This window comes from Oncorhynchus tshawytscha, linkage group LG07 (genome assembly GCF_018296145.1).
Source record: "Oncorhynchus tshawytscha isolate Ot180627B linkage group LG07, Otsh_v2.0, whole genome shotgun sequence".
NCBI lineage: Eukaryota > Metazoa > Chordata > Actinopteri > Salmoniformes > Salmonidae > Oncorhynchus > Oncorhynchus tshawytscha.
In genome coordinates, this window is record NC_056435.1 from 48,200,426 (window position 1) to 48,228,313 (window position 27,888).

At 42.0% G+C, this 27,888-nt stretch overlaps 1 protein-coding gene across 2 annotated transcripts in view; it reads left to right on the plus strand.

Moving 5' to 3' along the window:
• Positions 1-27,888, plus strand: part of LOC112254678 (retinoic acid receptor gamma-A) — a 65,182-nt gene that overhangs the window by 15,145 nt on the left and 22,149 nt on the right. The window contains exon 2 of one of the 2 annotated variants that reach the window (XM_042324508.1): positions 5,237-5,489. In XM_042324508.1, the coding sequence (XP_042180442.1) occupies positions 5,321-5,489 (169 nt within the window). In that variant the 5' untranslated portion in view covers positions 5,237-5,320. Of the gene's footprint in view, positions 1-5,236; positions 5,490-26,956; positions 27,786-27,888 lie in introns of those variants that run through there. The other variant, XM_042324509.1, reaches the window with a different exon arrangement.

The following is a 27,888-nucleotide window of genomic DNA, read 5'->3' on the forward strand; positions in this document are numbered from 1 at the left end:
AATGGAGGAAAGGCTCCAGATGCCTGAAACAAATGCTTTCTTTTTCTCTTTCCTTCTCTTTTCCATCTTCTTTCACTTTTCAGTTTTTTTGCTTCCCTGCTTTTCTTTCTTTCCTTCTTTTTCTCTTTCTCTCATTGTACTAGAGAGAAACGTGGTTCTTATTGTGTGAATTGTGTGACTAAGCCTATGGGAAGTGGTTCGACACGTCCCGTATGAACTTTATCTCTCCTCCATACTGACGCCTCAGACTGACCCTGGTTCCCACCAAACACTTCCCCATAAGGATGCTTAGGATCCATGTATGTGTGTGTGTGCAGGAGTATATATGTGTGTCTGAAGGGATGTGGTTGTTGCACCACTTACCTTCATTTGGACATCAGTCTATTCACGTTCATACCATCTTATCATACTTCTGACATATAAGAGATTCTTGTCTCTGGAGTCTAAACGCCATTTTCCCTCTCAGTAAAAACATTTGTAGGACAGAGACCACATTGGCTCTTACAGAGAATCGAAACCCCTGAAGATCCAACATTTCAATAAGAAGAATTATGGCTTGAAAAACAGAGGTCATGCTTTCGTTTGCGTGTGCATGCATGTGTGTGATTGCTGAATAATGAGTTACGGGGTTGGTTATTCAGAACAGAACACAACAAGACAAAAGCAAACAAAAGAAGAAAACCATAACATCCCGTAAACCACCGGGTCAGAGCTAGGCCTAATGACAGAACTGATGGAACAAAGAGAACAATGAGAACCAGATTAAAACCCTGGCAGATGAGCGATGTAAAAAGGGAGGGGGGTGTAGTGCGTGGACTGATTGGTAATGGTTGAGAGAGGGAGGTTTAGAGATGGAGGAAGAGGTGGTTGGAGAAGGGGGGTATAGAAACAGGAAGAGGAGATGGAAGAGAGAGAAGGTATCTTTGACAGCTGTGGAAATGATAGATGGGTCCGGGTATGGATAGGGGGTGTAGAGTTATCCACTGGTTAGATTTAGTGGATTGAATGTATGGGTTGAAGGGTAAGAATACCTGCATGGTGTAGGTGGTTGTGAGCTGACTAAGTAAAACTCAGGGCTCTACGTATTATATACTAGGCATTGGTATGATATGATATGTGAACTAGTGTGTGTGTGTGTGTGTGTGTGTGTGTGTGTGTGTGTGTGTGTGTGTGTGTGTGTGTGTGTGTGTGTGTGTGTGTGTGTGTGTGTGTGTGTGTGTGTGTGTGTGTGTGTGTGTGTGTGCGTGTGTGCGTGTGTGCGTGTCTGCATGCTTTTATTTTCTTTTTTACCTTATCAGGAAAACAATAACTTTTTTGTCAAATCAGGACTTTTTTCATGTCCTGAATTTGTTCAAATGCAATTTTAAGCTTAAGGGTTAGGTTTAGGGTTTTGAGGTTAAGGTTACCGTTAAGGTTAAGGCTAAGGTTAAGGTTAAGGTTAAGATTAGGGGTAAGGGTAGGTTTTAGGGAAAATAGTATTTCTAATGGTCAAACATATTTACTCTGCAAAAAGTCCAGAAATTTCACGAATATAAAGCTGTGTGTCTGTGTGTGACTGTGTGTGTCTGTGTGTGTCTGTGTGTGTGCATGTGTGTGTATCCTTCCTGTAACGTGGCTGGCTTGGCCAGCCAGCCTGGCCCCACATGTGGAACAGTTTACTGGAATGGAACTTTAAATTAGCGGTGGTCTGAGGCAGCCCGCTGCAGTAGGCTGTAATTAACTAGCTCTGTGAACGAGGGAGAGAGGCTGAGAGAAAGACAGACAGAGAGGAGGAGGGAAGAAGAGAAGGATTAGGAGTATGTGTTTGTGGTCATGTGTGCGTTTTCTGTGTTTGTTGTGTTATGGTCTTTTTGTGTATGAGTGTGTGCGCTTGCTTGCACGGTATGCCATGCTACTGTCCCTGTGGTGCCCCCCAGTGTGTGGAACAGGTCACTGCAGAGTGAGTGTACGTGAGTGTGTGTTTTCCACTGTACACGTTAATACATGGACATTTTTTTCCCTGGTTTGAGAGGGTACTGTAAGTTCCTCACCCTTCCCTCTCTTTCTCTCTCATCCTTCTTTCTCCCTCTCCTTCTCACCCCCCCCCCTCTCCCTCTCTCTCTCCCTCTCCAGCTCCTCCTCTATCATTCTCTCCCTCTTTCTCTCTCCCTCCATCTCCCCTATCTCTGATTCATAAGTTGCATCAGGCCCCAAAAAACATTGCGTTCTTTGGCTCCTGTGTGTTTACCACAGCTCCACCAAAGAGAATGTGACCCCACTTATCACATCACTCTGTGGGGGGTGGGACAGAACGAGAGAGAGAGAGAGAGAGAGAGAGGGAGAGAGAGGGAGAGGGAGAGGGAATGATAGATTGATGACATTTTTTAGAAGAGGCAAGACAGCACATGTTTAAGGCCCTGCATCTTTGTCAATCAAAACCAACAGTTTTTTCCTGACCACATGACCTCAACATGGAAATATCCAGACTTTACAGAATCACGCGCCTTGGAGTCTCATGAAGATTGGCCTTAGAAGAGAGGGGAAAGCATGCATGTTGTAATGCGTTAAGTGTGCCCATATGTTGAGCACAGTTCCCTGGGCAGAGGGGCCATAGAGACTCTTCAGGCTGGCAGAGAGAACACAGAGACTCTTCATGGTGAAGTGGGCTGATTTATGGCATTGCACTATTTTGCACTTTCAAAAAAATACAGAAATTAGACTTCTCTCTTCTCTGTCTCATCCTCTCAGACCTAGTTTGTACTTATTTTCCCTGGAACTGCCTCTTTTGTACTCATTCTCTGGCCACCACTGTCTTCATCATAACCTTACCAATCTATATTCTTTCCCCCTTTTCCTTCATTCCTCCTCTTTTTCTTCTCCTTTAACTTTCAAAACATCTTTTGTGTCAGTTAGTTTCTCCATGAACGATGCCATCCCTCTATGTTTGTAACAGACTTTTCATTTGATCATATTTGCATTGATGCATTTCGATTGTGACACTCCATGCAGTATACAAACGTGTACTACCGGTCAAAGTTTTAATATACCTACTCATTCAAGGGTTTTTCTTTATTTTTACTATTTTATACTTTGTAGATAATAGTGAAGACATCAAAACTAGGAAATAACACATATGGAATCATGTAGTAACCAAAAATGTGTTAAGAAAATAGATATTTTATGTCTGAGATTCTTTAAAGTAGCCACCCTTTGCCTTGATGACAGCTTTGCACGCTCTTGGCATTCTCTCAACCAGCTTCACTTTGAATGCTTTTCCAACAGTCTTGAAGGAGTTCCCACATATGCTGAGCACTTGTTGGCTGCTTTTCCTTCACTCTGCGGTCTGACTCATCCCAAACCATCTCAATTGAGGTCAGGGGATTGTGGGATTGTGGAGGCTAGGTCATCTGATGCAGCACTCCATCACTCTTCTTCTTGGTCAAATAGCCATTACACAGCCTAGAGGTGTGTTTGGTCATTGTCCTATTGAAAAAACAAATTATAGTCCCACTAAGCCCAAACCAGATGGGATAGGGTATCGCTGCAGAATGCTGTGGTATCCATGCTGGTTAAATGTGCCTTGAATTCTGAATAAATCACAGACAGTGTCACCAGCAAAGCACCCCCACACCATCACATCTCCTCCTCCATGATTTGCGGTGGGAAATACACATGCGGAGATCATCCATTCACCTACTCTGTCTCACAAAGACACAGCGGTTGGAACCAAAAATCTCAAATTTGGACTTCAGACCAAAGGACAGATTTCCACCGGTCTAATGTCCATTGCTCATGTTTCTTGGCCCAAGCAAGTCGCTTCTTATTATTGGTGTCATTTAGTAGTGGTTTATTTGCAGCAATTCGACCATGAAGGTCTTATTCACACAGTCTCCTCTGAACAGTTGATGTTGAGATGTGTCTGTTGCTTGAACTCTGTGAAGCATTTATTTGTTCTGCAATTTCTGAGGCTGGTAACTCTAATGAACATGTCCTCTGCAGCAGAGGTAACTCTGGGTCTTCCATTCCTGTGGCGGTCCTCTTGAGAGCCAGTTTCATCATAGCACTTGATGGTTTTTGCGACTGCACTTGAAGAAACTTTTAAAGTTCTTGAAATTTTCTGGATTGACTGACCTTCATGTCTTAAAGTAATGATGGACTGTCGTTTCTCTTTGCTTATTTGAGCTGTTATTGAGATAATATGGACTTGGTCTTTTACTAAATAGGGCTATCTTCTGTATACCCACCTAACCTTGTCACAACACAACTGATTGTCTCAAATGCATTAAGAAGGAAAGAAATTCCACAAATTAACTTTTAACAATGCACACCTGTTAATTTAAATTGCATTCCAGGTGACTACCTCATGAAGCTGGTTGAGAAAATGCCAAGAGTGTTTAAAGCTGTCATCAAGGCAAAGGGTGGCTATTTGAAGAATCTCTAATATCAAATACATTTTGTTTTGTTTTGTTGAACACTAAATTATGGTTACTAAATTATTCCATATGTGTTATTTCATAGTTTTGATGTCTTCACTATTATTCTACAATGTAGAGAATACAAATAAAGAAAAACCCTTAAATGAGTTTGTGTTCTAAAACTTTTGACTGGTATTTGTACGTTTAAAATGTTTGTAATTTAGCAGACACTCCTTTCCAGAGTGACTTACAGGAGCAATTAGGGTTAGGTGCCTTGCTCAAGGGCACATCGACAGAGCTTTCACCTAGTCGACTTGGGGATTCAATTTAGGTTCCTGGCCCTTTCGGTTACTGGCCCAACGCTCTTAACCGCTCGGCTACCTGTTGCCCCTTAAGATCTTAAATTGAGCCAGTTTGATACAGCAGGAAAATAATCCTGCAGCAACAGGAAATGTAAATAATTATGTGGATTATAATTAATGGGAATTTTTTGAAGGGGCTGCTAATTTTTTTTTTAGGGCAAATCAAGTCTGAAATTGCAAAGTGGAAATAAAAAACTTTAGAAGTCTTTTAATAGCTCAAATAAACTACAAGTTTGAGTTTCCTGCAGTGCAGGAAAATTCCCAGCAACAAAAGAGTGATCAAATTAAGATCCTATGTCTGTAGGTGGCTGTGTAGACTAAAAAACTGTGAGTGATTAACAGACAGGCATTGGAACTAACCTCCTATTCTCATCTCTCCCTCCAGAGAGCCTGGACCTGAGGCAGCGTTGCACAGGCTTGGTGTCTTGTCTGTGGGTCCCACCTCATCTCATCACCCCTCCTTATCCCTTTCCTCTCCAGGCCCCCAGGACCAGCTCCAGTAAGACTGCCTAAGAGTGACAAGGGACCGGAACTATCCTGGACCTAAATTATCCTCTCAAGGCCATGGCAACCAACAGGGAACGGCAGGTGAGTCACATGACTGGCTTTTCACCTGCCGTTTACCCCTTCGCCTTCAACTCCATGAGGAGCCACTCACCTTTCGACCTTCTGGCCAATAGCAGCCTCTTTGGACGTTTTGGGGCAGACCTTCCGAAAGAAATGGCTGCATTGTGTAAGTACTGTTACTCATGTTTCATTTTCAATTCTACTTTTCATCTCTCCATCATCAAGACATAATGTATACACACACCACATTAACATACTCAAAAATACACCCTTTTGTGATATGTTACTCAGTTACAACTCTTAATCTTGGGTTGGGATGGTTTTAGGAGTGTACCATAGGCATTAAAAAGTGTAAAAAGCTAATTCCCCTCCCTTCACTTTTCTTTGTGAAAGAAATATAGAAGAGGGATGCCAAAAGAAAGATACAAAAACGGACATAGACAGAGAATTCTTTGTTGGGGTTCAGCATGTGGCATTACTCTGTGATCATTACCCTACCCTAAAGAAAGAGAAGGACAAGTAGAGAGAGAAAAACAGTAAAGCCAGAGAGAAAGAGAGGGAGTGTAACTATAAGTGTAGAAAAGTGGCCCTTCCAGGAAAGCAGGGTTCCATGTGGTAAAGCAGGCGGGTGGCGGGGTGCGGGCGGGCGGTGGGTTGGCAGGGTACATGCCCGGGGCCAGCCTGGCCTCTCTCTGGTCTGGAGTACCAGAAGGCAGAACAACGGCCCCTTTATAACATGGCACTGCACACAGAGGTGAATCAAATTAAAACATGAGAGAGAGTCTGACACACACACATCCAGCAGTCCCAATATACAGTCATTTCCTTGCCCCTGTTTTGTCCAGCAGACATTTAGAGACATAGAGCTGTGTGAGTATGAGCAGTAGAAATATGTCACTGCCTGCTCTGTTATAAGTGCCCTGGCTCTGACTCTAACCACATGAAACACATAGGCATGAATAATGCAGGATTGAGGCTTGGAGAGGAACTCAGATCAATGACAGATGGATGCTGCTGGAGAGAACAAAGAAAATGTAACACTACTACAACGTTTTACTGGACAAAGTTAAGGACTACGTTTTAGAGTAAGTTGCAATGGTCCCTTTAACTCAAATGGTTTGAGAAAACCAAATGCCTTGAACTGTTTAAAGCTGAGTTTAAAGCTGAGTTTAAAGCTTAAAAGTTTGGGTATTCTGTCCTGATTAACATTTGAGTTAGTTCACCACGCATCATTGTTGACAGTACTTAAATACCAACTAGTAGAACTTGAAACTATTGAGTTAAGTTAATTACATTTCATAATTGTACCCAGTATTTCTTGGTGAGGTTGGAGGGTCAGGAAAACTACCTAACTATACAATATAACTATTGAATAGTACTACATTAATGCTTACAATGATCAGGCCATTGAGCATAAACATACATCCAAAATGATATATCCATTTCATACCAAGATGTTTTCCCGCCAACTTTGTCATACCGCCAACTTTTTTCCATCTTTTCTTTATATCTGAAAGTTTTGGTATCAAAGCCAAAACCTTTATTTCCACCAAACAACCTAGTAATCATTTTATTGATTTATCAAAGCGTTTGATTTAGTTGATCCTTTTATCTTACTAGGAAATCTTAAAAACATTGGTTTCACTAACAGAAGGGCGGCAGGTAGCCTAGTGGTTAGAGCGTTGGACTAGTAACCAAAAGGTTGCAAGATCAAATCTGCGAGCTGACAAGGTAAAAATCTGTTGTTCTGCCCCTGAACAAGGCAGTTGTTCCTAGGCTGTCATTGAAAATAAGAATTTGTTCTTAACTGACTTGCCTGGTTAAAAAAAAAAATCACAACCTGGAACTCAGTAGAGGTGTACCTCAAGGCTCAGTATTGGCCCACCTTCTTTTCTGATATAAGCAACTATCCAAGATCATTTGAACACTTTACAAAAATTGTTTCTACCAAATAATTTGGTATTAAATCCAACAAAGTCATATATCATACTGTTTGGTACACGGCAAAGAAAAAACTTCACAGCTGACTTTCAAAATTCATGCAGGTGTTTGAAAGTGTTGATTGTTTGAAACATCTGGGTTTGAGGAAAGATTGTGAATGATCTTTTGGAAAGCATATTGATTATATTAGAAAAACTATTAACTGTAAGCTTTGATTACTATGCAGATGATGTAAGATTTTTTTTACTGTATCCATTGTAAAGACCTTAATAACCCAACTGCTGAGATCCTATCCTAGACTACAGTGACATAATCTATCAAAACACAACAAAGACCTTCCTTATGAAGTATATGTAATTTATAACAATATTTCACATTCATTCTTGGATGCCATTATAAGACACACAATTGCATAATGTCTGAAACAGTAAATTGGCTGTCACTCCCAAACAGAAGACAACTGCATTGGTACCAAATTGTTTTTTTAATGTATCAACTTAAATTTCCCTGTAGCTTATATACTGTATTAAGGAACACCTAACTTTACAAGACTCACACTACTCCTTTCGACAACAGCAGCAATTACAAATTCTAAGGGTAGCAACAAGCTCTCCCAGCCTCCTATCAGAATTAGAAGTTCATCCATGTTTCTCAAACGTCAAATTTCTAAGTTGTTCCATATGTGTTTGGTTACTTCTATGTATAGTTTCAAGATTAAGTTTACGCATTTACTCTGAATTCTTAAGGTTAGGTATTAACTCTGAATGGTTAAGGTTAGGCATTTACTCTGAATTCTTAAGGTTAGGTATTAACTCTGAATGGTTAACTTTAGGCATTTACTCTGAATTCTTAAGGTTAGGTATTAACTCTGAATGGTTAAGGTTAGGCATTTACTCTGAATTCTTAAGGTTAGGTATTAACTCTGAATGGTTAACTTTAGGCATTTACGCTGAATTCTTAAGGTTAGGTATTAACTCTGAATGGTTAAGGTAAGGGTTAATATTTGGGAAAATCTTAAAACATAAATATCAAAAACAACGTTCTACCCAAGTCCACAATTACACCTAATTTCTGGTGTTTTTGTTATTATGATTATTTCATTGTTATTATTATTAGACAGTAGCTGCTATATTATTCTATTTACTAAGTGTTGTTTGTTGTGTTTTTTTTCTTTATTTGGACACTTGAAAATGAGAATTTAAGAGATTTCATCCTGCTGAATTTCTAATAAATAAAATAATAATTTCAGTAAAGTGCTGATTACTGCTTAATATGAAATGCAGCCATAATGTTGAGGCGGCTTGTCACCATTTTGATTGGGACAGCACCGTTTTGATTGGGACAGCAGCGTTTTGATTGGGACAGCACCGTTTTGATTGGGACAGCACCATTTTGATTGGGACAGCAGCGTTTTGATTGGGACAGCACCGTTTTGATTGGGACAGCACCGTTTTGATTGGGACAGCACCGTTTTGATTGGGACAGCACCGTTTTGATTGAGACAGTACCGTTTTGATTGGGACAGCACCGTTTTGATTGGGACAGCACCGTTTTGATTGGGACAGCGCCATCGCGCTGCATTGAGACAGGCGTGGGGACTCGTCTTGATGAATCAATAAATATCAAAACATTTTATACCCTGCATCTTCATTTGGATATTGGTTAGGCTACAATTAGGCTGGGAAAACATTAGCTAAATTGAGGTTATGAAAAAAGATTGCAGTCAGAGTGCAGTATAACTGTAATACACTAATATAACTGTAGTTAGAGTGCAGTATAACCACAGTATGCTGCACTCTAACCATGCTTCTATACATGCATTGCTTGCTGTTTTGGGGTTTTAGGCTGGGTTTCTGTACTGCACTTTGTGACACCAGCTGATGTAAGAAGGGCTTTATAAATACATTTGATTGAAATACTGCGTACAAAATAACACAGTTTGTTTCAATGCAGTAATGTTTCAGTGTAACTGCAGTTACAGTGCAGTACACTGCAGTTATTTTGCAATTACTGCATCCAAAATACCACAGTCAACTTTGGTTACTGAACTGCAATATTTTTTGTGATTTTGTTTCACAGAATCTCTGTCTGTATAGGCTATTTGGTTACTTGGTTTCTGGCTGGGCAAATAAGTTGAGGTGATATAGCGCATATACTGTATTAATTTGCTCATCAATCACTGATCAGAAACATTTAGCACACAATAATGTAGCCTAAAGGCAACTCCAAAAGCCAGAGGAGGTTGTGAAATATGAATGAGAATCACATACTTTTGAAAACAGGATTGCTATTATTTTCTATCTGTATCATGATGAAGGTAAGAGCCTACACCTGCTCCCTAAACATAGATTAAACGTTAATTTAAAAAAGCATGGGCTTGGGCTCTAAGTATCAGATTTGACATGACAGCGGTTCCACACATTCCGGGTGACACAATATGTGTTGTGATTTATTCTGTTAAATTCCATTATATTCTTACTATAAAATATACAGTTGAAGTCGGAAGTTTACATACACCTTAGCCAAATACATTTAAACTCAGTTTTTCACAATTCCTGACATTTAATCATACTAAAAATTCCCTGTCTTAGGTCACTTAGGATCACAACTTTATTTTAAGAATGTGACATATCAGAATAATTTAATAATTTAAATTTGATTTATTTCAGCTTTTACATTCGAGTGGGTCAGCAGTTTACATACACTCAATTAGTATTCGGTAGCATTGCCTTTAAATTGTTTAACTTGGGTTAAACATTTTGGGTTGCCTTCCACAAGCTTCCCACAATAAGTTGGGTGAATTTTGGCCCATTCCTCCTGACAGAGCTGGTGTAACAGAGTCAGGTTTGTAGGCCTCCTTACTCGCATACGCTTTTTCAGTTCTGCCCACAAACCTTTGTGATTGAGGTCAGGGCTTTGTAATGGCCACTCCAATACATTGACTGTGTTGTCCTTAAGCCATTTTGCCACAATTCTGGAAGTGTGCTTGGGGTCATTGTCCATTTGGAAGACCCATTTGCGACCAAGTTTTAACTTCCTGACTGACGTCTTGAGATGTTGCTTCAATATATATCCACATAATTTTCCTGCCTCATGATGCCATCTATTTTGTGAAGTGCACCAGTCCCTCCTGCAGCAAAGCACCCCCACAACATCATGCAGCTACCCCAGTGCTTCACGATTGGGATGGTGTTCTTCGGCTTGCAAGCGTCCCCCTTTTCCCTCCAAACATAATGATGGTCATTATGGCCAAACAGTTATTTTTTTGTTTCATCAGACCAGAGGACATTTCTCCAAAAAGTACGATCTTTGTCCCCATGTGCAGTTGCAAACCGTAGTCTGGCTTTTTTATGGCGGTTTTGGAGGAGTGGCTTCTTCCTTGCTGAGCGGCCTTTCAGGTTATGTCGATATAGGACTCGTTTAACTGTGAATATAGATACTTCTGTACCTGTTTCCTTCAGCATCTTCACAAGGTCCTTTGCTGTTGTTCTGGGATTGATTTGCACTTTTCGCACCAAAGTACATTCATCTCAGAACAGACAGAACGCATCTCCTTCCTGAGCAGTATGACGGCTGCGTGGTCCCATGGTATTTATACTTGCGTACTATTGTTTGTACAGATGAACGTGGTACCTTCAGGCATTTTTCTGAGGCCTTGGTTGATTTATTTTGATTGTCCCATGATGTCAAGCAAAGAGGCACTGAGTTTGAAGGTAGGCCTTGAAATACATCCACAGGTATTCCAATTGACTCAAATTATGTCAATTTGCCTATCAGAAGCTTCTAAAGCCATGACATCATTGTCTGGAATTTTCCAAGCTGTTTAAAGGCACAGTCAACTTAGTGTCTGTAAACTTCTGACCCACTGGAATTGTGATACAGTGAATTATAAGTTAAATAATCTGTCTGTAAACAATTGTTGGAAAAATGTATTGTGTCATGCACACAGTAGATGTCCTAACCGACTTGCTAAAACTATAGTTTATTAACAAGAAATTTGTGGGGTGGTTAAAATTGTGTTATATTGTTTCTTAGGACCTGCCTTTATTTTTTATGTAAATTCTCAATGGATTTATTAAAATTGACACCCACCCACATTTGCAAATCACAACTACAACTGTCCCCAGCATGCCGGTGTGCTCACGGGAGGTATAAAATGTGTTTGCAGGTAAGAATGTGGCAAAAATGGGCCTGTTTGTAAGGGGGTCATCTAAATATTGCCCTTTTTTTTACAGGCTAAATATCATCAATCCTGTGTGACAGCAGTAATACAGTAGCCAACCCTCCACTTCAGTGTAGTGGTGATAAAACTGTAAAACAAAAAATCCTGGTTCCCACTCTGCTCTCCCTCTCCTCCATGTCCAATCTTGTCTGTACTCCTTGCCAGGCTTTTGCATGTCAATCACCCCTCCCTCCCTCCCTCCCTCCCTCCCTCCCTCCCTCCCTCCCTCCCTCCCTCCCTCCCCTCCCTCCCTCCCTCCCTCCCTCCCTCCCTCCCTCCCTCCCTCCCTCCCTCCCTCCCTATACTCAGTTAATCCTCTAGGGATTTGAGGAAGATGTAGCGCGCAGTAGAGAAGACTCCCCACTAATCCCTCTGGCTGAGCCAGGGCCGGGGTGGAATCTGACAACACATCCTGTCTGGAGAACGCACACTCACACACACAGACACTAATAGACGTGCACACACACACATGCATGCAAGCACCCACTGACAGATGCACACACTGATAGATGAGCACAGTAACAGATGCACACACACACAGACACTGAATGACAGGGGTACACACACACACACACACACGTATAGACAGACAAGTTGGTGCAGTCTCCCATATCTGCTATGCTGGTATCATGTTAAGAAATACCTGTTGAGAACAGTGTCATTCAGACAGAGCTCTCAGCATATAGTGTATGTGCTTTTGTGTGTACGTTTGTGTGTGCTTTTGTGTGAGCTACCAGGGAAATGATCAACTAATCTGGTCACAGTGGCTGTTATCTGTTGATCTCTGCCATTATCTGGAGTCTTCAGTCCAAACGGTAGGGAGTCTATTAGCACAATTTAATACCTGATAACATCTTGGCTCTACCCCTCACAGAGAGAAAAGAGAGAGCAGGGGGGGGATAGGGAAAGGCAGAGAAGAGATAGGGAGACAGAGAGAGAGAGCGAGAGAGGTACAGAGAAATTGAGAAAGAGTGAAATAGAGGAGGAGGGAATGATAGAGAGCGAGAGGGAGAGAAAAATACAGTCCACTCAGTCGCCATAAGAGACAATAAACCTAGCTGTGGTCACACTCCACTGCTCCAGAGCCCTGGGTTGGTGTCATGTGTACACAGCTCTAGAGTCAAGAGGAGGTCCTGGCTGCTTATTTTTTTCAGTAAGGGTTATGTTGGTAAAATAGTTTTTGAATTTATAGCCCTAGAAAAATACAAAGACTGTAGTCAGATATTTTAATGTGGTCTCAGGGCAATTTCTATTATTCTGTATGAAAATCTGTGACACTCCATTTAGTATGATATTAAGATCACTTCTTGTGACTCCCCATCCCGGATCCGGAAGCGTAATCATCGCCTGACACTATTTAGCATAACGCAACGGACATAAATATCCCTAGAAAATATTCCTATTCATGAAAATCACAAATGAAATATATTGAGACACAGCTTAGCCTTTTGTTAATCACCCTGTCATCTCAGATTTTCAAAATATGCTTTACAGCCAAAGCTAGACAAGCATTTGTGTAAGTTTATCGATAGCCTAGCATAGCATTATGCCTTGCTAGCAGCAGGCAACCTTGTCACAAATCAGAAAAGCAATCAAATTAAATCGTTTACATTTGATGAACTTTGGATGTTTTCACTCACGAGACTCCCAGGTAGATAGCCAAGTTAATTTTTTCCCAAAATATTATTTTTGTAGGCGAAATAGCTCCGTTTGTTCTTCACGTTTGGCTGAGAAATCGACCGGAAATTGCAGTCACGAAAACGGCAAAAAATATTCCAAATTAGCTCCATAATATCGACAGAAACATGGTAAACGTTGTTTAGAATCAATCCTCAAGGTGTTTTTCTAATATATATTCGATAATATATCCGTCGGGACAATTCGTTTTTCACTAGGACCGATTGGAGTAATGGCTCTGTATTTTACGGGAGAATCTCTCTCGGAGCCACCATGTAACCACTTACGCAATATGGCCGCCTACGGCTATTCTTCAAAAGAAATGCGTAAAACTACATCACAATGTTGTAGACACCTTGGGGAATACGTAGAAAGCGTAAGCTCGTTGATGGCACATTCACAGCTGAATAGGGACTCATTGGAACGCAGCGCTTTCAAAACCTGGGGCACTTCCGGATTGGATTTTTCTCAGGCTTTCGTCTGCAACATCAGTTCTGTTATACTCACAGACAATATCTTTACAGTTTTGGAAACGTTAGAGTGTTTTCTATCCAAAGCTGTCAATTATATGCATATTCTAGCATCTTGTCCTGACAAAATATCCCATTTAAAACGGGAACGTTTTTTTCCCAAAAATGAAAATACTACCCCTAGAGTCGCAACAGGATTTATTAAGATCAAGATTAAGATCACTTTACAAGGTCAGTAACAAAAAAAAAATGTAATAACACCTGTAGGCTAAATGTAATAACTTTTTTATTTGTAATAACTTTTCATTGATATATGTAATAAACCTAGTAAATGTAATAACTTGCCGGTAAATGTATTAAATGTTGAATGGTAAAGGTAATAACTTTTTCCACTAAATGTAATTAACCAGTGGTTATTACATTAACCTGTGAATAACAACGCTTTTTATGAATAATGTAATAGCTTCAACCAATTATGTAAAAACAACCTAAATCAATGTTTTTATGTACCCCTTCGCTCAATTAGATGCACATACCACTACCCACTGCCAATTAGGGCTACAACTCAAACAAACGCATGCACATCATACAGGAATACTTACACATAGACACTCTCAAGCTCACATTGAAATGTACACACACACACACACACACACACACACACACACACACACACACAAATGCACACACACACACACACATACACACACACACACACACTCAGAGTCTTGTACAGCTAACCTTGTGTCCACACACACACACATATACACACACACACACCAGCCAGGTCACCTGGAATACAAGTCAGTATTCGACATCCATCCATGTCTGAGGATGTCAGGAAATGACATGGATACCAGCCACTAGGAGCAACAGTGAATGCTGTTACCTTCAAGTGGGTTTCAGTTTTGTTATGGTGTTGTGGACAGGGATGGTGGATGGGGTAAGCATCTGCCTCTGACTGCAAGGTCGAATCCAGTGATAGAAAGTTGTTTTTGAGATGTTTGTTTTAAGCCTATCCCAAAACTTAACCCTTACCTTAACCATTTGGAGTTAATGGCTAACCTTAAGATTTCAGAGTTAACTTCTCTAGGGTAGCATTTGGAATTTTTGATGAAAAGCATGCCCAAATGAAACTGCCTTCTACTCAGGCCCAGTGACTGCGTTTGAGCCTGTGGATTACTGAAGATAACGCGGTAACAAAATGGAGGTTTTCGGATATAAAGAGAGACTTTATCGAACAAAAGGAACATTTATTGAATAAATGAATGTCTTCTTAGTGCAAACATGTGAAGATCATCAAAGGTAAGTGATTCATTTTATCTCTATTTCTGACTTTGTCTGCTGGGCTATTTGGCAATGGTTTACTGAATTTTGACTTGGACTTTTGACTTCCTATGAAATCATATTGCAAAACATATGCCTTATGGACAATTTAAAAAATTATGAGAATAAATTATGACAAAAGTATGTTCATACAGTTCATATACATGTGTAATTGACAACAACAAAAAATCTAAAGAATTTCAAAAAAACGGCCAAGAAAGTACTTTTTTAAGGGGTGATAAGTTTTGAAATAATTTTTACATTTTCAAAATTTGACCCTTGGGTCTTGACTACATTTGCAATATGAAAATCTATTGATTTTTTTTTGTTTTTCCCCTGGATGGTTTGTCCTCAGGGTTTCGCCTGCCAAATCAGTTCTGTTGTACTCACAAACATTTTAACAGTTTTAGAAACTTTAGAGTGTTTTCTATCCAAATCTACCAATTATATGCATATCCTAGCTTCTGGGCCTGAGTAACAGGCAGTTTACTTTGGGCACGCTTTTCATCCGGATGTCAAAATACTGCCCCCTACCCAAGAGGTTAATATTCCAACGGGGCAGGCAATAGACAGGTTAAGGCAGGCAGGGGTCAGTAAACCAGAGGAAGGGCAATGCTACCCGATGGCAGGCATGCTCAGGGTCAGGGTAGGCAGAGGTCAACAATGAATTTGTAAAAGAAATTCTCTCATCTCGATATTGTCATAGTTTTAGTCGGGAAAAATAGGTTGTTGACAAATATTTTTCGTCATAGTTATTGTTGACAAAATTAACACTGCATCTTACCACTAACCTTAAAACCCCCATACCATTGAATTACTTAACCAATCGTGGTTGTTGCGCTGTAACAACAAAGGAGAATTACAGGGAGAATTTACATTTGCGGTTGGGGGAATTAATGACAAATGTTAGGGGAACTAAAATGACGAAGGTTAGGTGAATTTACGTAGCAGGTGAGGTGAATTAGGTTGAATTTGGAATAAGGGTTTAGGGAAAAGTTAGCTAAAATGCTACAATTGTCCCTGACAGGACTCAAACATGCTTGGCTGGATATTTTGGTTTGATAGTGGGGTCAAGTTAGCCCTGGCTGCCTAAACCAGTGTTTCTCAAACCTCCCCTTGGGAACCCCAGAAGTTCCATGTATTTGATCTATTCTAGAGGTACCTCACCTGATTCAACATGTCAACTAATCAACATGAATCAGGTGAACTAGTTCAGGTCTCCAACAAAATTGTTAATCTTCTGGGGGTTCCCGAGGAGAGGTTTGAGAACCACTGGCCTAAACAGCCAAATATTGGGGTGTTGGTTTAGCATTCAGTCAGAATACGGCATTAAGACGTTTGGTATTTGTGCTATGCATCCTCAGAAAATATGCATATTTTAGTTTAGTGTCCACTTGGAAGCTATGAATAGGACTTATTTTTGCTGAGCCAGATTTTCTTCTAAATTGTCATTACCTTGAACATTTTGGACTATTCTAACTTATATATGTTGTCTTTCCTTTGAAACTTTGTTCAACTACAGAATGTTTTCCCATCTTGTCTCGCTTTTTTTTTTTCTAAGAAATCCCACTGGGCACAGACGTCAGTTCAACATCTAATTTTGATTATCATTTGGTTGTTGTCAACTAATGTGAATTCAACGTGAAATCAACACCATGTCAATGGATTTAGGTTAAACGTTGGGTGGAAAAAAATCTGAAATGACCTTACATTGATGACTTTTTGCAAATCCAATCCGTTTTCCACGTCATTATAGAGTTTTGGTGTTTAAATGACATGGAACAACATTGATTCAACCAGTTTTTGCACAGTATCTCTTTGTCTTGAATATGGATTAATGGTATGTGACTTAAACAGACTTGAATCCGAACCCACAACTTTATCTGGTCTGACAATCTGATAGAATCATTTAGTTCACAACTGAAAAGCCTGTTAAGTTTTACAACCAGCATAGTCCTTTCCAAACAGCTCATATGCAGTGCACCTGTAGGTCTACTATACTGTACTTCAAATGTCAAAATCAAATCAAATTTTATTTGTCACATACACATGGTTAGCAGATGTTAATGTGAGTGTAGCGAAATGATGTGCTTCTAGTTCCGACAATGCAGTAATAACCAACGAGTAATCTAACCTAAAAATTTCACAACAACTACCTTATACACACAAGTGTAAAGGGATGAAGAATATGTACATGAAAATATATGAATGAGTGATGGTACAGAACGGCATAGACAAGATGCAGTAGATGGTATCGAGTACAGTATATACATATGAGATGAGTAATGTAGGGTATGTAAACATTATATTAAGTGCCATTGTTTAAAATGGCTAGTGCTACATTTTTTACATCAATTTTTCCATTGTTAAAGTGGCTGGAGTTGAGTCAGTATGTTGGCAGCAGCCACTCAATGTTAGTAGTGGCTGTTTAACAGTATGATGGCCTTGAGATAGAAGCTGTTTTTCAGTCTCTCGGTTCCTGCTTTGTACTGACCTCGCCTTCTGGATGATAGCGGGGTGAACAGGCAGTGGCTCGGGTGGTTGTTGTCCTTGGTGATCTTTATGGCCTTCCTGTGACATCGGGTGGTCTAGGTGTCCTGGAGGGCAGGTAGTTTGCCCCCGGTGATGCATTGTGCAGACCTCACTACCCTCTGGAGAGCCTTACGGTTGTGGCCAGAGCAGTTGCCGTACCAGGCGGTGATACAGCCCGACAAGGTGCTCTCGATTGTGTATCTGTAAAAGTGCTTTTGGTGACAAGCCGAATTTCTTCAGCCTCCTGAGGTTGAAGAGGCGCTGCTGCGCCTTCTTCACCACGCTGTCTGTGTGGGTGGACCAATTCAGTTTGTCCGTGATGTGTACGCAGAGGAACTTAAAACTTACTACCCTCTCCACTACTGTCCCGTCGAGAAATTGAGCTAAATGCAGATTTGATGCATCCTCAAGAGAACTCAATAAAACTATATTGCATTACTAAGCCCTTCAATAATATGGCATTCAAGAGTGAAAACATATGTTATCTGAAATATGTTGTTTGTGTAAAGGTTAAGAAATTATCACTTTTATGAGCCTAAAATCGCAAAACGCTATGTTTCTCACAGAGAAGAGCAATTATTATCAATAACATGGTTGTTTGACCAAATATCGCATAGACCTACAGCACTCTCTGCTCCCACTTGTGGATGTGGAAGGGTACAATTACATAAATACCAACACACACACACACAAATACACATACACACACATACACAGACACCGACACACACACATATACAGACACACACACAGACACACACACAAGTTCTGCTGTCATATAAGCTTGCTGATCTTGGAGGAATTTTGCCTCTTATAGGCGGTCTGGTCGGAAGCGGTCAGCGATGAGATGGAAGACGAAACGTTTCAAATGAATGCCACATTTTGATGGAAAGAAACCACTAGGATGGCCCAAAAATAAAGGTTACTTTAGTACTGAAAGGGACCCAGGACAAACAACACATCGTGTCTAATTTGTTTTTTAAATATAAAATCGGATTTGGAATTTTGGGTCTGGTCCCAGCCTTCAACCAGCAGAGGCCTGTTTTGTGTGTGTGTGTGTGTGTGTGTGTGTGTGTGTGTGTGTGTGTGTGTGTGTGTGTGTGTGTGTGTGTGTGTGTGTGTGTGTGTGTGTGTGTGTGTGTGTGTGTGTGTGTGTGTGTGTGTGTGTGTGTGTGTGTGTGTGTGTGTGTGTGTGTGTGTGTGTGTGTGTGTGTGCGTGTGTGTGTGTGTTGTGTGTGTGTGTGTGTGTGTGTGTGTGTGTGTGTGTGTGTGTGTGTGTGTGTGTGTGTGTGCGTGCGTGCGTGCGTGCGTGCGTGCGTGCGTGCGTGCGTGTGTGTGTGTGTGTGTGTTTTGTGTGTGTGTGTGTGTGTGTGTGTGTGTGTGTGTGTGTGTGTGTGTGTGTGTGTGTGTGTGTGTGTGTGTGTGTGTGTGTGTGTGTGTGTGTGTGTGTGTGTGTTTGTGTGTGTGAGAGTGCTCAAGAGAAGGATGGACTGTGTCTATGGAGAAAGATAATTGCATAATCTAAGTCAGTTGATTAAATTCTGGTTGAAAATGTTGCGTTTGAGACCACCTAAAGTGAGACCGATTGAAGACAAAGACCAGAGCAAATTGAGTCCAAGTCAAGACCAAGACTGGGAGAGAGGCGAGGGGTCCAAGACCAAGTCGAAACCGAGACCAGAAAAATGTGAGTCCAATTCAAGACCATGGTAGTAATTGTGTCAAATCGTCAATATGTGGTCTTGAGGCTGAGTGGTAGTCTACAACACTGGAGGAGGGTAGATGATGGTGATGGAGTCTACTGATGATCTTGTAGAGGGAAAGTCTGGGATCCAGCTGGAGTCTTACAGCCGATGGACTTCTCCTCTTCCACCCTGTGTAGCAGAGTTCAGAATAGTAGCCCGTCGTCCTCACTACAAGCCCTCTGACTCAGTACTGCTGTATTCCTCTTTCCTCAATCATTTCTCTCACGCTGCAGATGACTCCTCCAATGATCAGGAACTGGTAGCCAAGTGAAACATGGTTCCATGGTTGCCATGACGCCATGAGTTCGCATAGGCAGAGAGCTCTGTAAACATTATACATATTTGTTTTTAGTTACATTTTTCAAGAAACTTTTTTGGGGGGTTTTGGTAAATTAGTTGATCTGAAATATCTGGTGGCAAACCACGGAGTTGCAGGCATAATGATGGCAAGTCAGTTTATTTGGCTTGGCTAGCTAACAAGCTAGCTAGTTAGATTTGCTCCAGGAACCAGCTAATGGTATTTGAATGATGCATTCACATCACCAGCTTTTCGTTCCACCTATCCCGGTTCCTGGAAGGATGTGGACTGCAGTGTGAGGGAATGGTAGAGGCTCGCCTTGTAGGAGACTGTTCCAGACTGTCGAGGTGTGGTGGTCTTTTCTGGAGCTTTTAAGCCCCGCTTCCACTAGCACTTAAAATTAAGGCCAAATTAAGGTTGGCTAGAATGGAATTCTCAAATTAAAGCTTGGACAAGGGAATCCCAGGCCAACACAGTCCAGTTTCACAACTGGTGCCAGCTCGATTAGAATTCGACTGGTGACGCTGTTACTATGAAACCACCAGCTGGTCACTAAACCCTTAATAAAAGTGTTTAATCAACAACAACAAAACTTTGGTGCCAAAAAAAAAGTTCAAACAAAAGTACAATGTACAATATTTACAGATCTTTCTGCCTAAGCTTACTCTTGGCGCCATGGCAAGAGACAACTACAGAACACAGGCTACTTCAAAATAACAGGAGGAAATACACCGAAATCAGAGAATGAGTCCATTCTCTCTGAAGAAAATACTGATTGTTATTTGTATTAGTTTTTAAATGTAGTTGCTTAGAAGAGAAACTTGAGTCAGGCACAAAATCAAAACAAATGTACAGAGGGGCCTCACGGGGAGCGTCGGCAAATCTGCATGATGACAGATGCAGATAAAGGATCCCTTGACAAGAGATTGACACAAACCTCAACCAATGAAAATTGGTCTGGTCTTGAGAGCGAGGTGGTCCAATGGAGTTCAGTGAGTGGTTGCAGTCTGAAGATGAGGGTGGGGCATAAGCTCTCTAATTTGCACTAATGCACGCTTTTGCTGATCTCTTCCTGATCCAAAGCTCTTCCTGGCTTTGTCCATCATCCTCTGACTGTTATTTCTTGCTCCAATGTCAAGATTACTATAAGTTTTCGAACTTTAGAACGATCCACAGTCTGATACACAGGCTTGAACTGATGAGCAAATGCTTTAGGCCTGTTCTATTCTCACAACACAATATACACCCATTTTGAGCTAGTCACACATTGTCCTCAGAAATGTTTCAGTGTCGGGCCTCGACTTGGGTGTGTGTGTGTAAGGGAGGGCTTGTGTGGTGTTATGTGTCTTTGTCATCACGTGCGCTCAGTTTCAGCATGTCCAAACACACACACACCACTGCCAGCCTGCTCTCAAAGGAACTGAAGGCTATGCATTCCAACACAAGCAAATGCCACACAAAATGCAGACAATAGTTCTATAGTCCCGTAATTGCGACCATAATTGTGACTGCAGCCTTATTGATGAACACATAGTGACTTGTGTCCAGGCTGTTAGTGCTGCTGTTATGAGAGACTGAGAAAGACCATTGTTCTGGCCTGTGTGTGTTTGTGTCAGAAATGACAACAGGATGAATAGCTGAGAAACCAGATACTGTGAAGAGCTGGAATGTGAATGTGTGCACTATGTGTGTTTGTGTGTGTGTGTGTGTGTGTGTGTGTGTGTGTGTGTGTGTGTGTGTGTGTGTGTGTGTGTGTGTGTGTGTGTGTGTGTGTGTGTGTGTGTGTGGGTGTGTGTGTGTGTGTGGGGTGTGTGTGTGTGTTCAAAAAATTGTTGGAGAGAGAGAAAAAGAGAGAAAGAAACAGAAGGAAAGAAACTGAGCGGGAATGGGCCACCCTTTTCCTGTCTGCATTCCCTCTTTAGTTTTTGTCTCTTTTTCCTCAGTCCTGGGCTTGGGGGCTGTAGGGGAGGGATTATTGAGGGGGTAGGGGGCTGTAATTGTCTCAAGGTGTGGAGAGAACAGACCAGGCTGAGATTCTGCAGCTACGCTCCCTTCAGTGTGTGTGTGTGTGTGTGTGTGTGTGTGTGTGTGTGTGTGTGTGTGTGTGTGTGTGTGTGTGTGTGTGTGTGTGTGTGTGTGTGTGTGTCCTGCGTGTTGAAAGACAGGTAAAAATGTTACGACTGGGAGAGGGAAAGGTTTTGAGGGGGACATAGAGGGGAAAGCTTACATGAACCAAGCAAAGCTGAAAAGGCAAAAAGAGGCCGTAGCATCACGTAAATAAGGACTTTTTCCTTGGAAGTTTTACTATTGTTCCATAGTGAGATAAATGAGGGACAGTAGAGAAAAAGAGAGGAGTAGGGGAGTAAGAATAATAGAGAGAAAAATGCAACAGTACATAAACCGAGTGGTGAGGATATTGACAGTAAACCTGTGATAATACACTAAGGCTAAATCTAATCGGATAATGAAAAAAGAAATGTAAAAACAAAGAGATCGGACGAAAAGTGAGCCAGGGAAACAACAGAAACCAGGGAGGGAGGGAGGAGAACGGCAGGAGAAGTCTGGAGGGGGGAGTTAGTTCCCCACTGGGGGTTTCTTCAAGAGTTCATCTCTCTTGAACGAGGGAAGGGAGAAGGGATGGGGGTGGAGTTGACCATATAGAGAGCGTATGAAGTATCCAAAGTCACAGCACCAGAGTTAAGTTGGCTTGCGGGGGAAAGTGTGGTTTTAATGGGGCTGAAGTAGCCAATAACCCCAGGGCTGGGCAAACCAACTGAATTGATTTGAATAAATGTAATTATAAAACAACACAAGCCAGATGAAGTGGAAAGAGAGAGTCCGAGAGGTGAAAACACAAACCCACAGGAGAGAGAGAGAAAGACAGAGAGAGAAGGGGAGGGGAGAGAGAGGGGAAGAGGGGGAGGTAGAGCAGGAGAGAGGCAGGGAGGGAGAATTATAGGTGACAGGTGAACGTACTGTACACACAGCTGACAACATGCTTGTGTTGATTTATGGAACATGCTCCTCTCTTAACATGTTATGAAATAACTTCTGTATCAGTTAAAATGACTTCCCCCCTCTTTAACACATCACGGGTCAGCCACTACTTGGGTCAGTGGCTGAAACTTTGTCAGTGGCAGTTTAGTCTACATTGCTGCTGTGCTTTTTGATGTGTTTGGTCAAAACCTTTTTTGTGTTTGAAGTTGGTAATCAGAGAGGAAAAGTGAACGACACAGTGTGTACTAGTATGGGCAGCAGTAACGAGACCTGAGACTCATTCCAATAAAAGCAGGACATAATTAAGGAGGGTAGAATGAGAGAGTGAGGCGAAAACAAAGAGAGAGGTACGGGAGAACGAGACTGTGTGTGTGCAGCCTAGCGGTTAAGAGTGTTGGTCTAGTAACTGAACGATCACTGGTTCAAATCCAAGAGCTGACGATGAAAAATCTGTTAATGTGCCCTTGAGCAAGGCACTTAACCCTAATTGCCCCTGTAAGTCACTCTGGATAAGAGTGTCTGCTAATGACTACTGTGTGTGTGTGAAATAGAGGGATGGGATGAGATGAGATGAGATGAGATGAGATGAGATGAGATGAGATGAGATGGGATGGGAGATGGGGGATGAGGGATGATGGATGGGATGAGATGAGATGGGATGGGATGGGATGAGATGAGATGAGATGAGATGAGATGAGGATGAGATGAGATGAGATGGGGATGAGATGAGATGAGATGAGATGGGATGAGATGAGATGGGATGGGATGAGATGAGATGAGATGGATGAGATGAGATGGGATGAGATGGGAGATGGGATGGGATGAGATGAGATGAGATGAGATGAGATGAGATGAGATGAGATGAGATGAGATGAGATGAGATGAGATGAGATGAGATGATGAGAACATTTATGATAGTCAACCAGAGAACAAAGGAAAAGCATGATTTGATTTTATCTTTATTTTACTAGGCAAGTCAGTTAAGAAAAAATTCTTATTTTCAATGACAGCCTAGGAACAGTGGGTTATAACGGCCTATTCAGGGAAAGAATGACAGACTTGGACCTTGTCAGCTCAGGGATATGAACTTGCAACCTTTTGGTTACTAGTCCAACACTCTAACCACTAGGCAACCCTGCCGCCCCTATGATATAGAAATTAGGAGTAAATATCAGATTGCCACCTTAAAATGACAGTCAGGCTGTAAGCAATGGTCATCATGGGCAGTTGTTGCATAATCCACTTACTTGGGAAAGTTGCACAATACTGTGTAATTCATTAAACCCCCTCTCTGGGTCATCAGGTTGAACTGTGTGTGTGTGGTTTCCTCCCCACGGCAATGTCATCTGAAGTCTCTGTGGTGCCTTCACCCTACATGCAGTGACCATCAGAAATGATCCATTTGTCACTTAATTCAAGCTAAGTGTGGTACACTCAGTCTCAGCATTAATTTACAATAAGATGGCACTCTTCTCTTAACATTGTGTTTTGACTCAGTACATGTGCCCTCCCTTTGGAACACTATGAAGTGGTGTTTGGGACACATTCATTTGTATTGTTGGAACCCTAGAGAGGAACAGGGAGCCTCAAGTCTGTGTGGGTCTCAACTTCCGGACTAGTCTCTGTGCTGTTGTGCTGTTTGTTACTACTTGGCTATCTGCCAAACTTTTCAGTTTTTACCTTTAATACATTAACGAACATCTTAGTTTTTGTCCTCGCTCAACTTTTTTCATTCAACTTTTTCACCCCGGACTCTTTATCTAGACATTGTTCTACAGGACCTTCACCAGCCGAAAAAAGAAAAGTAGTAACATTAACACTATGCCATCTACTGTAATTGCAGTCGCTATACTCATAATATACAGCAGAACTATCGCCTTATGGGGAGGATAGCCGTTTTGCAAGCCCAGCTTCAAATGCAATCGTTAGTCAAGGGCAATTTAAGTGTAGGAAAGGATGAACCAGAGTCTGTGCCACCAGTAAGTACAAATGGTAATATAAATTCCCCCATACAGTCCCCGCAATCTGACTATTTTCTCTAGGCTTCTGGAAAGAAAAGCTGTTGGCATGCTCTACCTGTGTCACTCATTCAGCCGACAGAAACCGGTTCTCCCTATTAAGCAACGAGTCGGAGTCAGAGGTCGAGCCTTCTCAGGTCTGAGCCCCCGAAGCCTCCCACAATTAGCTCGGACAAATTGAAAACCCTAGTCATTGGCGACTCCATTACCCGCAATATTAGACTTAAAAAGAATAATTCAGCGATCATACACTGTTTTCCAGCGGGCAGGGCTACCGACGTAAAGGCTAATCTGAAGATGGTGCTGGCTAAGGCTAAAACTTGCGAGTGTAGATAGTTTAGTTGTATTGTTATCCACGTCGGCACTAGCGATGTTAGGATGAAACAGTCAGAGGTCACCAAGTGCAACATAGCTTCCATGTGTAAATCAGCTGGAATGTGTCGGCATCGAGTAATTGTCTCTGGCCCCCTCCCAGTTAGGGGGAGTGATGAGCTCTACAGCAGAGTCTCACAACTCAATCGCTGGTTGGAAACTGTTTTCTGCCCCTCCCAAAAGATAGAATTTGTAGATAATTGGCCCTCTTTCTGGGACTCACCCACAAACAGGACCAAGCCTGGCCTGTTGAGGAGTGACGGACTCCATCCTAGCTGGAGGGGTGCTCTCATCTTACCTATGAAAATAGACAGGGCTCTAACTCCTCTAGCTCCACAATGAGATGGGGTGCAGGCCAGGCAGCTTAGTGGACTCTGCCACCGTGTCTGTGCCTCGACCTGGGTTGGGCAAAACAAAACATGGTGGTGTTCGCCTTAACAATCTCACTGGAATAAAGACCTCCTCCATTCCTGCCATTATTGAAAGAGATTGTGATATCTCACATCTCAAAACAGGGTTACTTAAAATGTTAGATCCCTCACTTCCAAGGCAGTCATAGTCAATGAACTAATCACTGATCATAATCTTGATGTGATTGGCCTGACTGAAACATGGCTCAAGCATGATGAATTACGGTGTTAAATGAGGCCTCTCCTCCTGGTTACAGTAGTGACCATATCCCCCGCGCATCCCGCAAAGGCGGAGGTGTTGCTAACATTTATGACAGCAAATTTCAATTGACAAAAAAGAAGTCATGAAATCTATGTAGCCAACTCAATCATTTTTTATAGCTCCTGCTTACAGGCCTCCTGGGCCTTATACAGCATTCCTCACTGAGTTCCCTGAGTTCCTATCAGAACTTGTAGTCATGGCAGATAATAAAAATCTAAAAATATATATTTGGTATTTTTTTAAATTCACATGGAAAAGTCCACAGACCAACTCCAAAAGGCTTTCGGAGTCATCATCGACTCAATGGGTTTTGTCCAACATGTCTCCGGACCTGCTCATTGCCACAGTCACACTCTGGATCTAGTCTTGTCCCATGGAATAAATATTGTGGATTAAAATGTTTTTCCTCATAATCCTGGACTATCGGACCACCATTTTATTATGTTTGCAATCGCATCAAATGTAATTTAACCTTGCATAATACCCTAGATGCAGTCGCACCCCGTAAATGGTGCTCCTCCAAACTGATCATGATCATTAGAAAGCAAATTACGGACTCCGCTTTAAATCTGCTTATTTCTCCAAAGCTCAGTTGCCCTTAGTCTGCACAGAACTGCCAGGACCTGGGATCAATAGAGACACTCACGTTTTTTTAAATCTCTTGACACATTCATGAAAATAGTCATGGCCTCTAAACCGTCAAGCTGCATACTGGACCCTATTCCAACTAAACTACTGAAAGAGCTACTTCCTGTGCTTGGCCCTCCTTTGTTGAACATAATAAATGGCTCCCTATCCACCGGATGTGTACCAAACTCACTAAAAGTGGCAGTAATAAAGCCTCTCTTGAAAAAGCCAAACCTTGGCCTGGAAAAAGTTTTAAAAAAATATCGGCTTATATCGAATCTCACATTCCTCTCAACATTTTTTGAAAAAGCTGTTGACATTTACTCCTGAGGTACTGATGTGTTGCATCCTCTACAACCACTGTGATTATTATTTGACCCTGCTGGTCATCTATGAACGTTTGAACATCTTGAAGAACAATCTGGCCTTAAATGGCCACGTATTCTTATAATCTCCACCCGGCACAGCCAGAAGAGGACTGGCCACCCCTCAGAGCCTGGTTCCTCTCTAGGTTTCTTCCTAGGTTCCTGCCTTTCTAGGGAGTTTTCCTAGCCACCGTGCTTCTACATCTGCATTTCTTGCTGTTTGGCGTATTAGGTTGGGTTTCTGTAAAGCACTTTGTGACATCTGCTGATGTAAAAAGGGCTTTATAAATACATTTGATTGATGGATTGATTGAGGAGGGGGGATGATTTTCAATTGAGAAAGGAGTGAAAGGAGGGGGGCTGAGAGAAAGAGAAAGAAAGAATTAAAGGGAGGCATAGTGTTTGTTTTCATTTGTCAAATATGAAGAGAAGAGAAAAGAGGGCGGGAAAGCTGACAGAGAAAATAGGAGCAAGAGAAAGTTTGTGACCAACCTGACTCTGAGAGGCCGCCCCTGGCTCTCTAGGTCCCTCCCTCCTCCCTTCTCTTTCTCCCCTGTCTCTGCAGAGAGAACAGGCAGTTGGTTCGCTCCACAGTGTCACTGGCTGTGTGTGAGAGGCCCAGAGAGCTGAGGAGAAGGGGGTGTTTGGATCAGTTACAGCCGCAAAGGAGAGACACTCAGAGGGGAGAGAGGGCTCGAGAGACTGACGACTGAGTGTGAGAGAGAGGGAAGCAGTCTGGAGCTCGAGAGAAAAGCTCAAAAGAAGACCAGGACCAAAGAAAGAAAGCTGTTCAACTCTAAGACCAACATACACACACACACAGAGTGAGAGAGAGAGGGGGGGGCAGTCGAGGACTTTATCAGAGTGGAACCGACAACAACCACAAGCCTGGAGAGCCAGTCCTTCTCTGAGCTGCTCTTGTTTTGTTCTGTGTGGAAATTCCTTTGAGACGTCACTGCTGAACACTCAGCTGAACAACCACACTCAGCTGAACAACCACAGCCAAGAAAGACTGTTGTGGTTGCTTGTCAAACTATAGTGTGTGTGGAGATAGAGCGAGGAGCATGTTTGACTGTATGGAGGCTCTTGCCCCCCGGCCGCTCTTTGACGTGTCCACTCAGGGGGCTTGCATGTTGGGCAAGGCCACCCCCTTCTTCCCTGGTCTGGACCCCTTTGCCTGGGCTGGGATGGCCAGTGTTCAGTGTAAGTGACGTGTTTGCTCTGTCTCCTCTCTTGACTCATCAGACTGTAAAAGCTTGACTGTGTATATGTTGTGTTTGTGTGTGTTTGTGCAGAGCCAGGATTT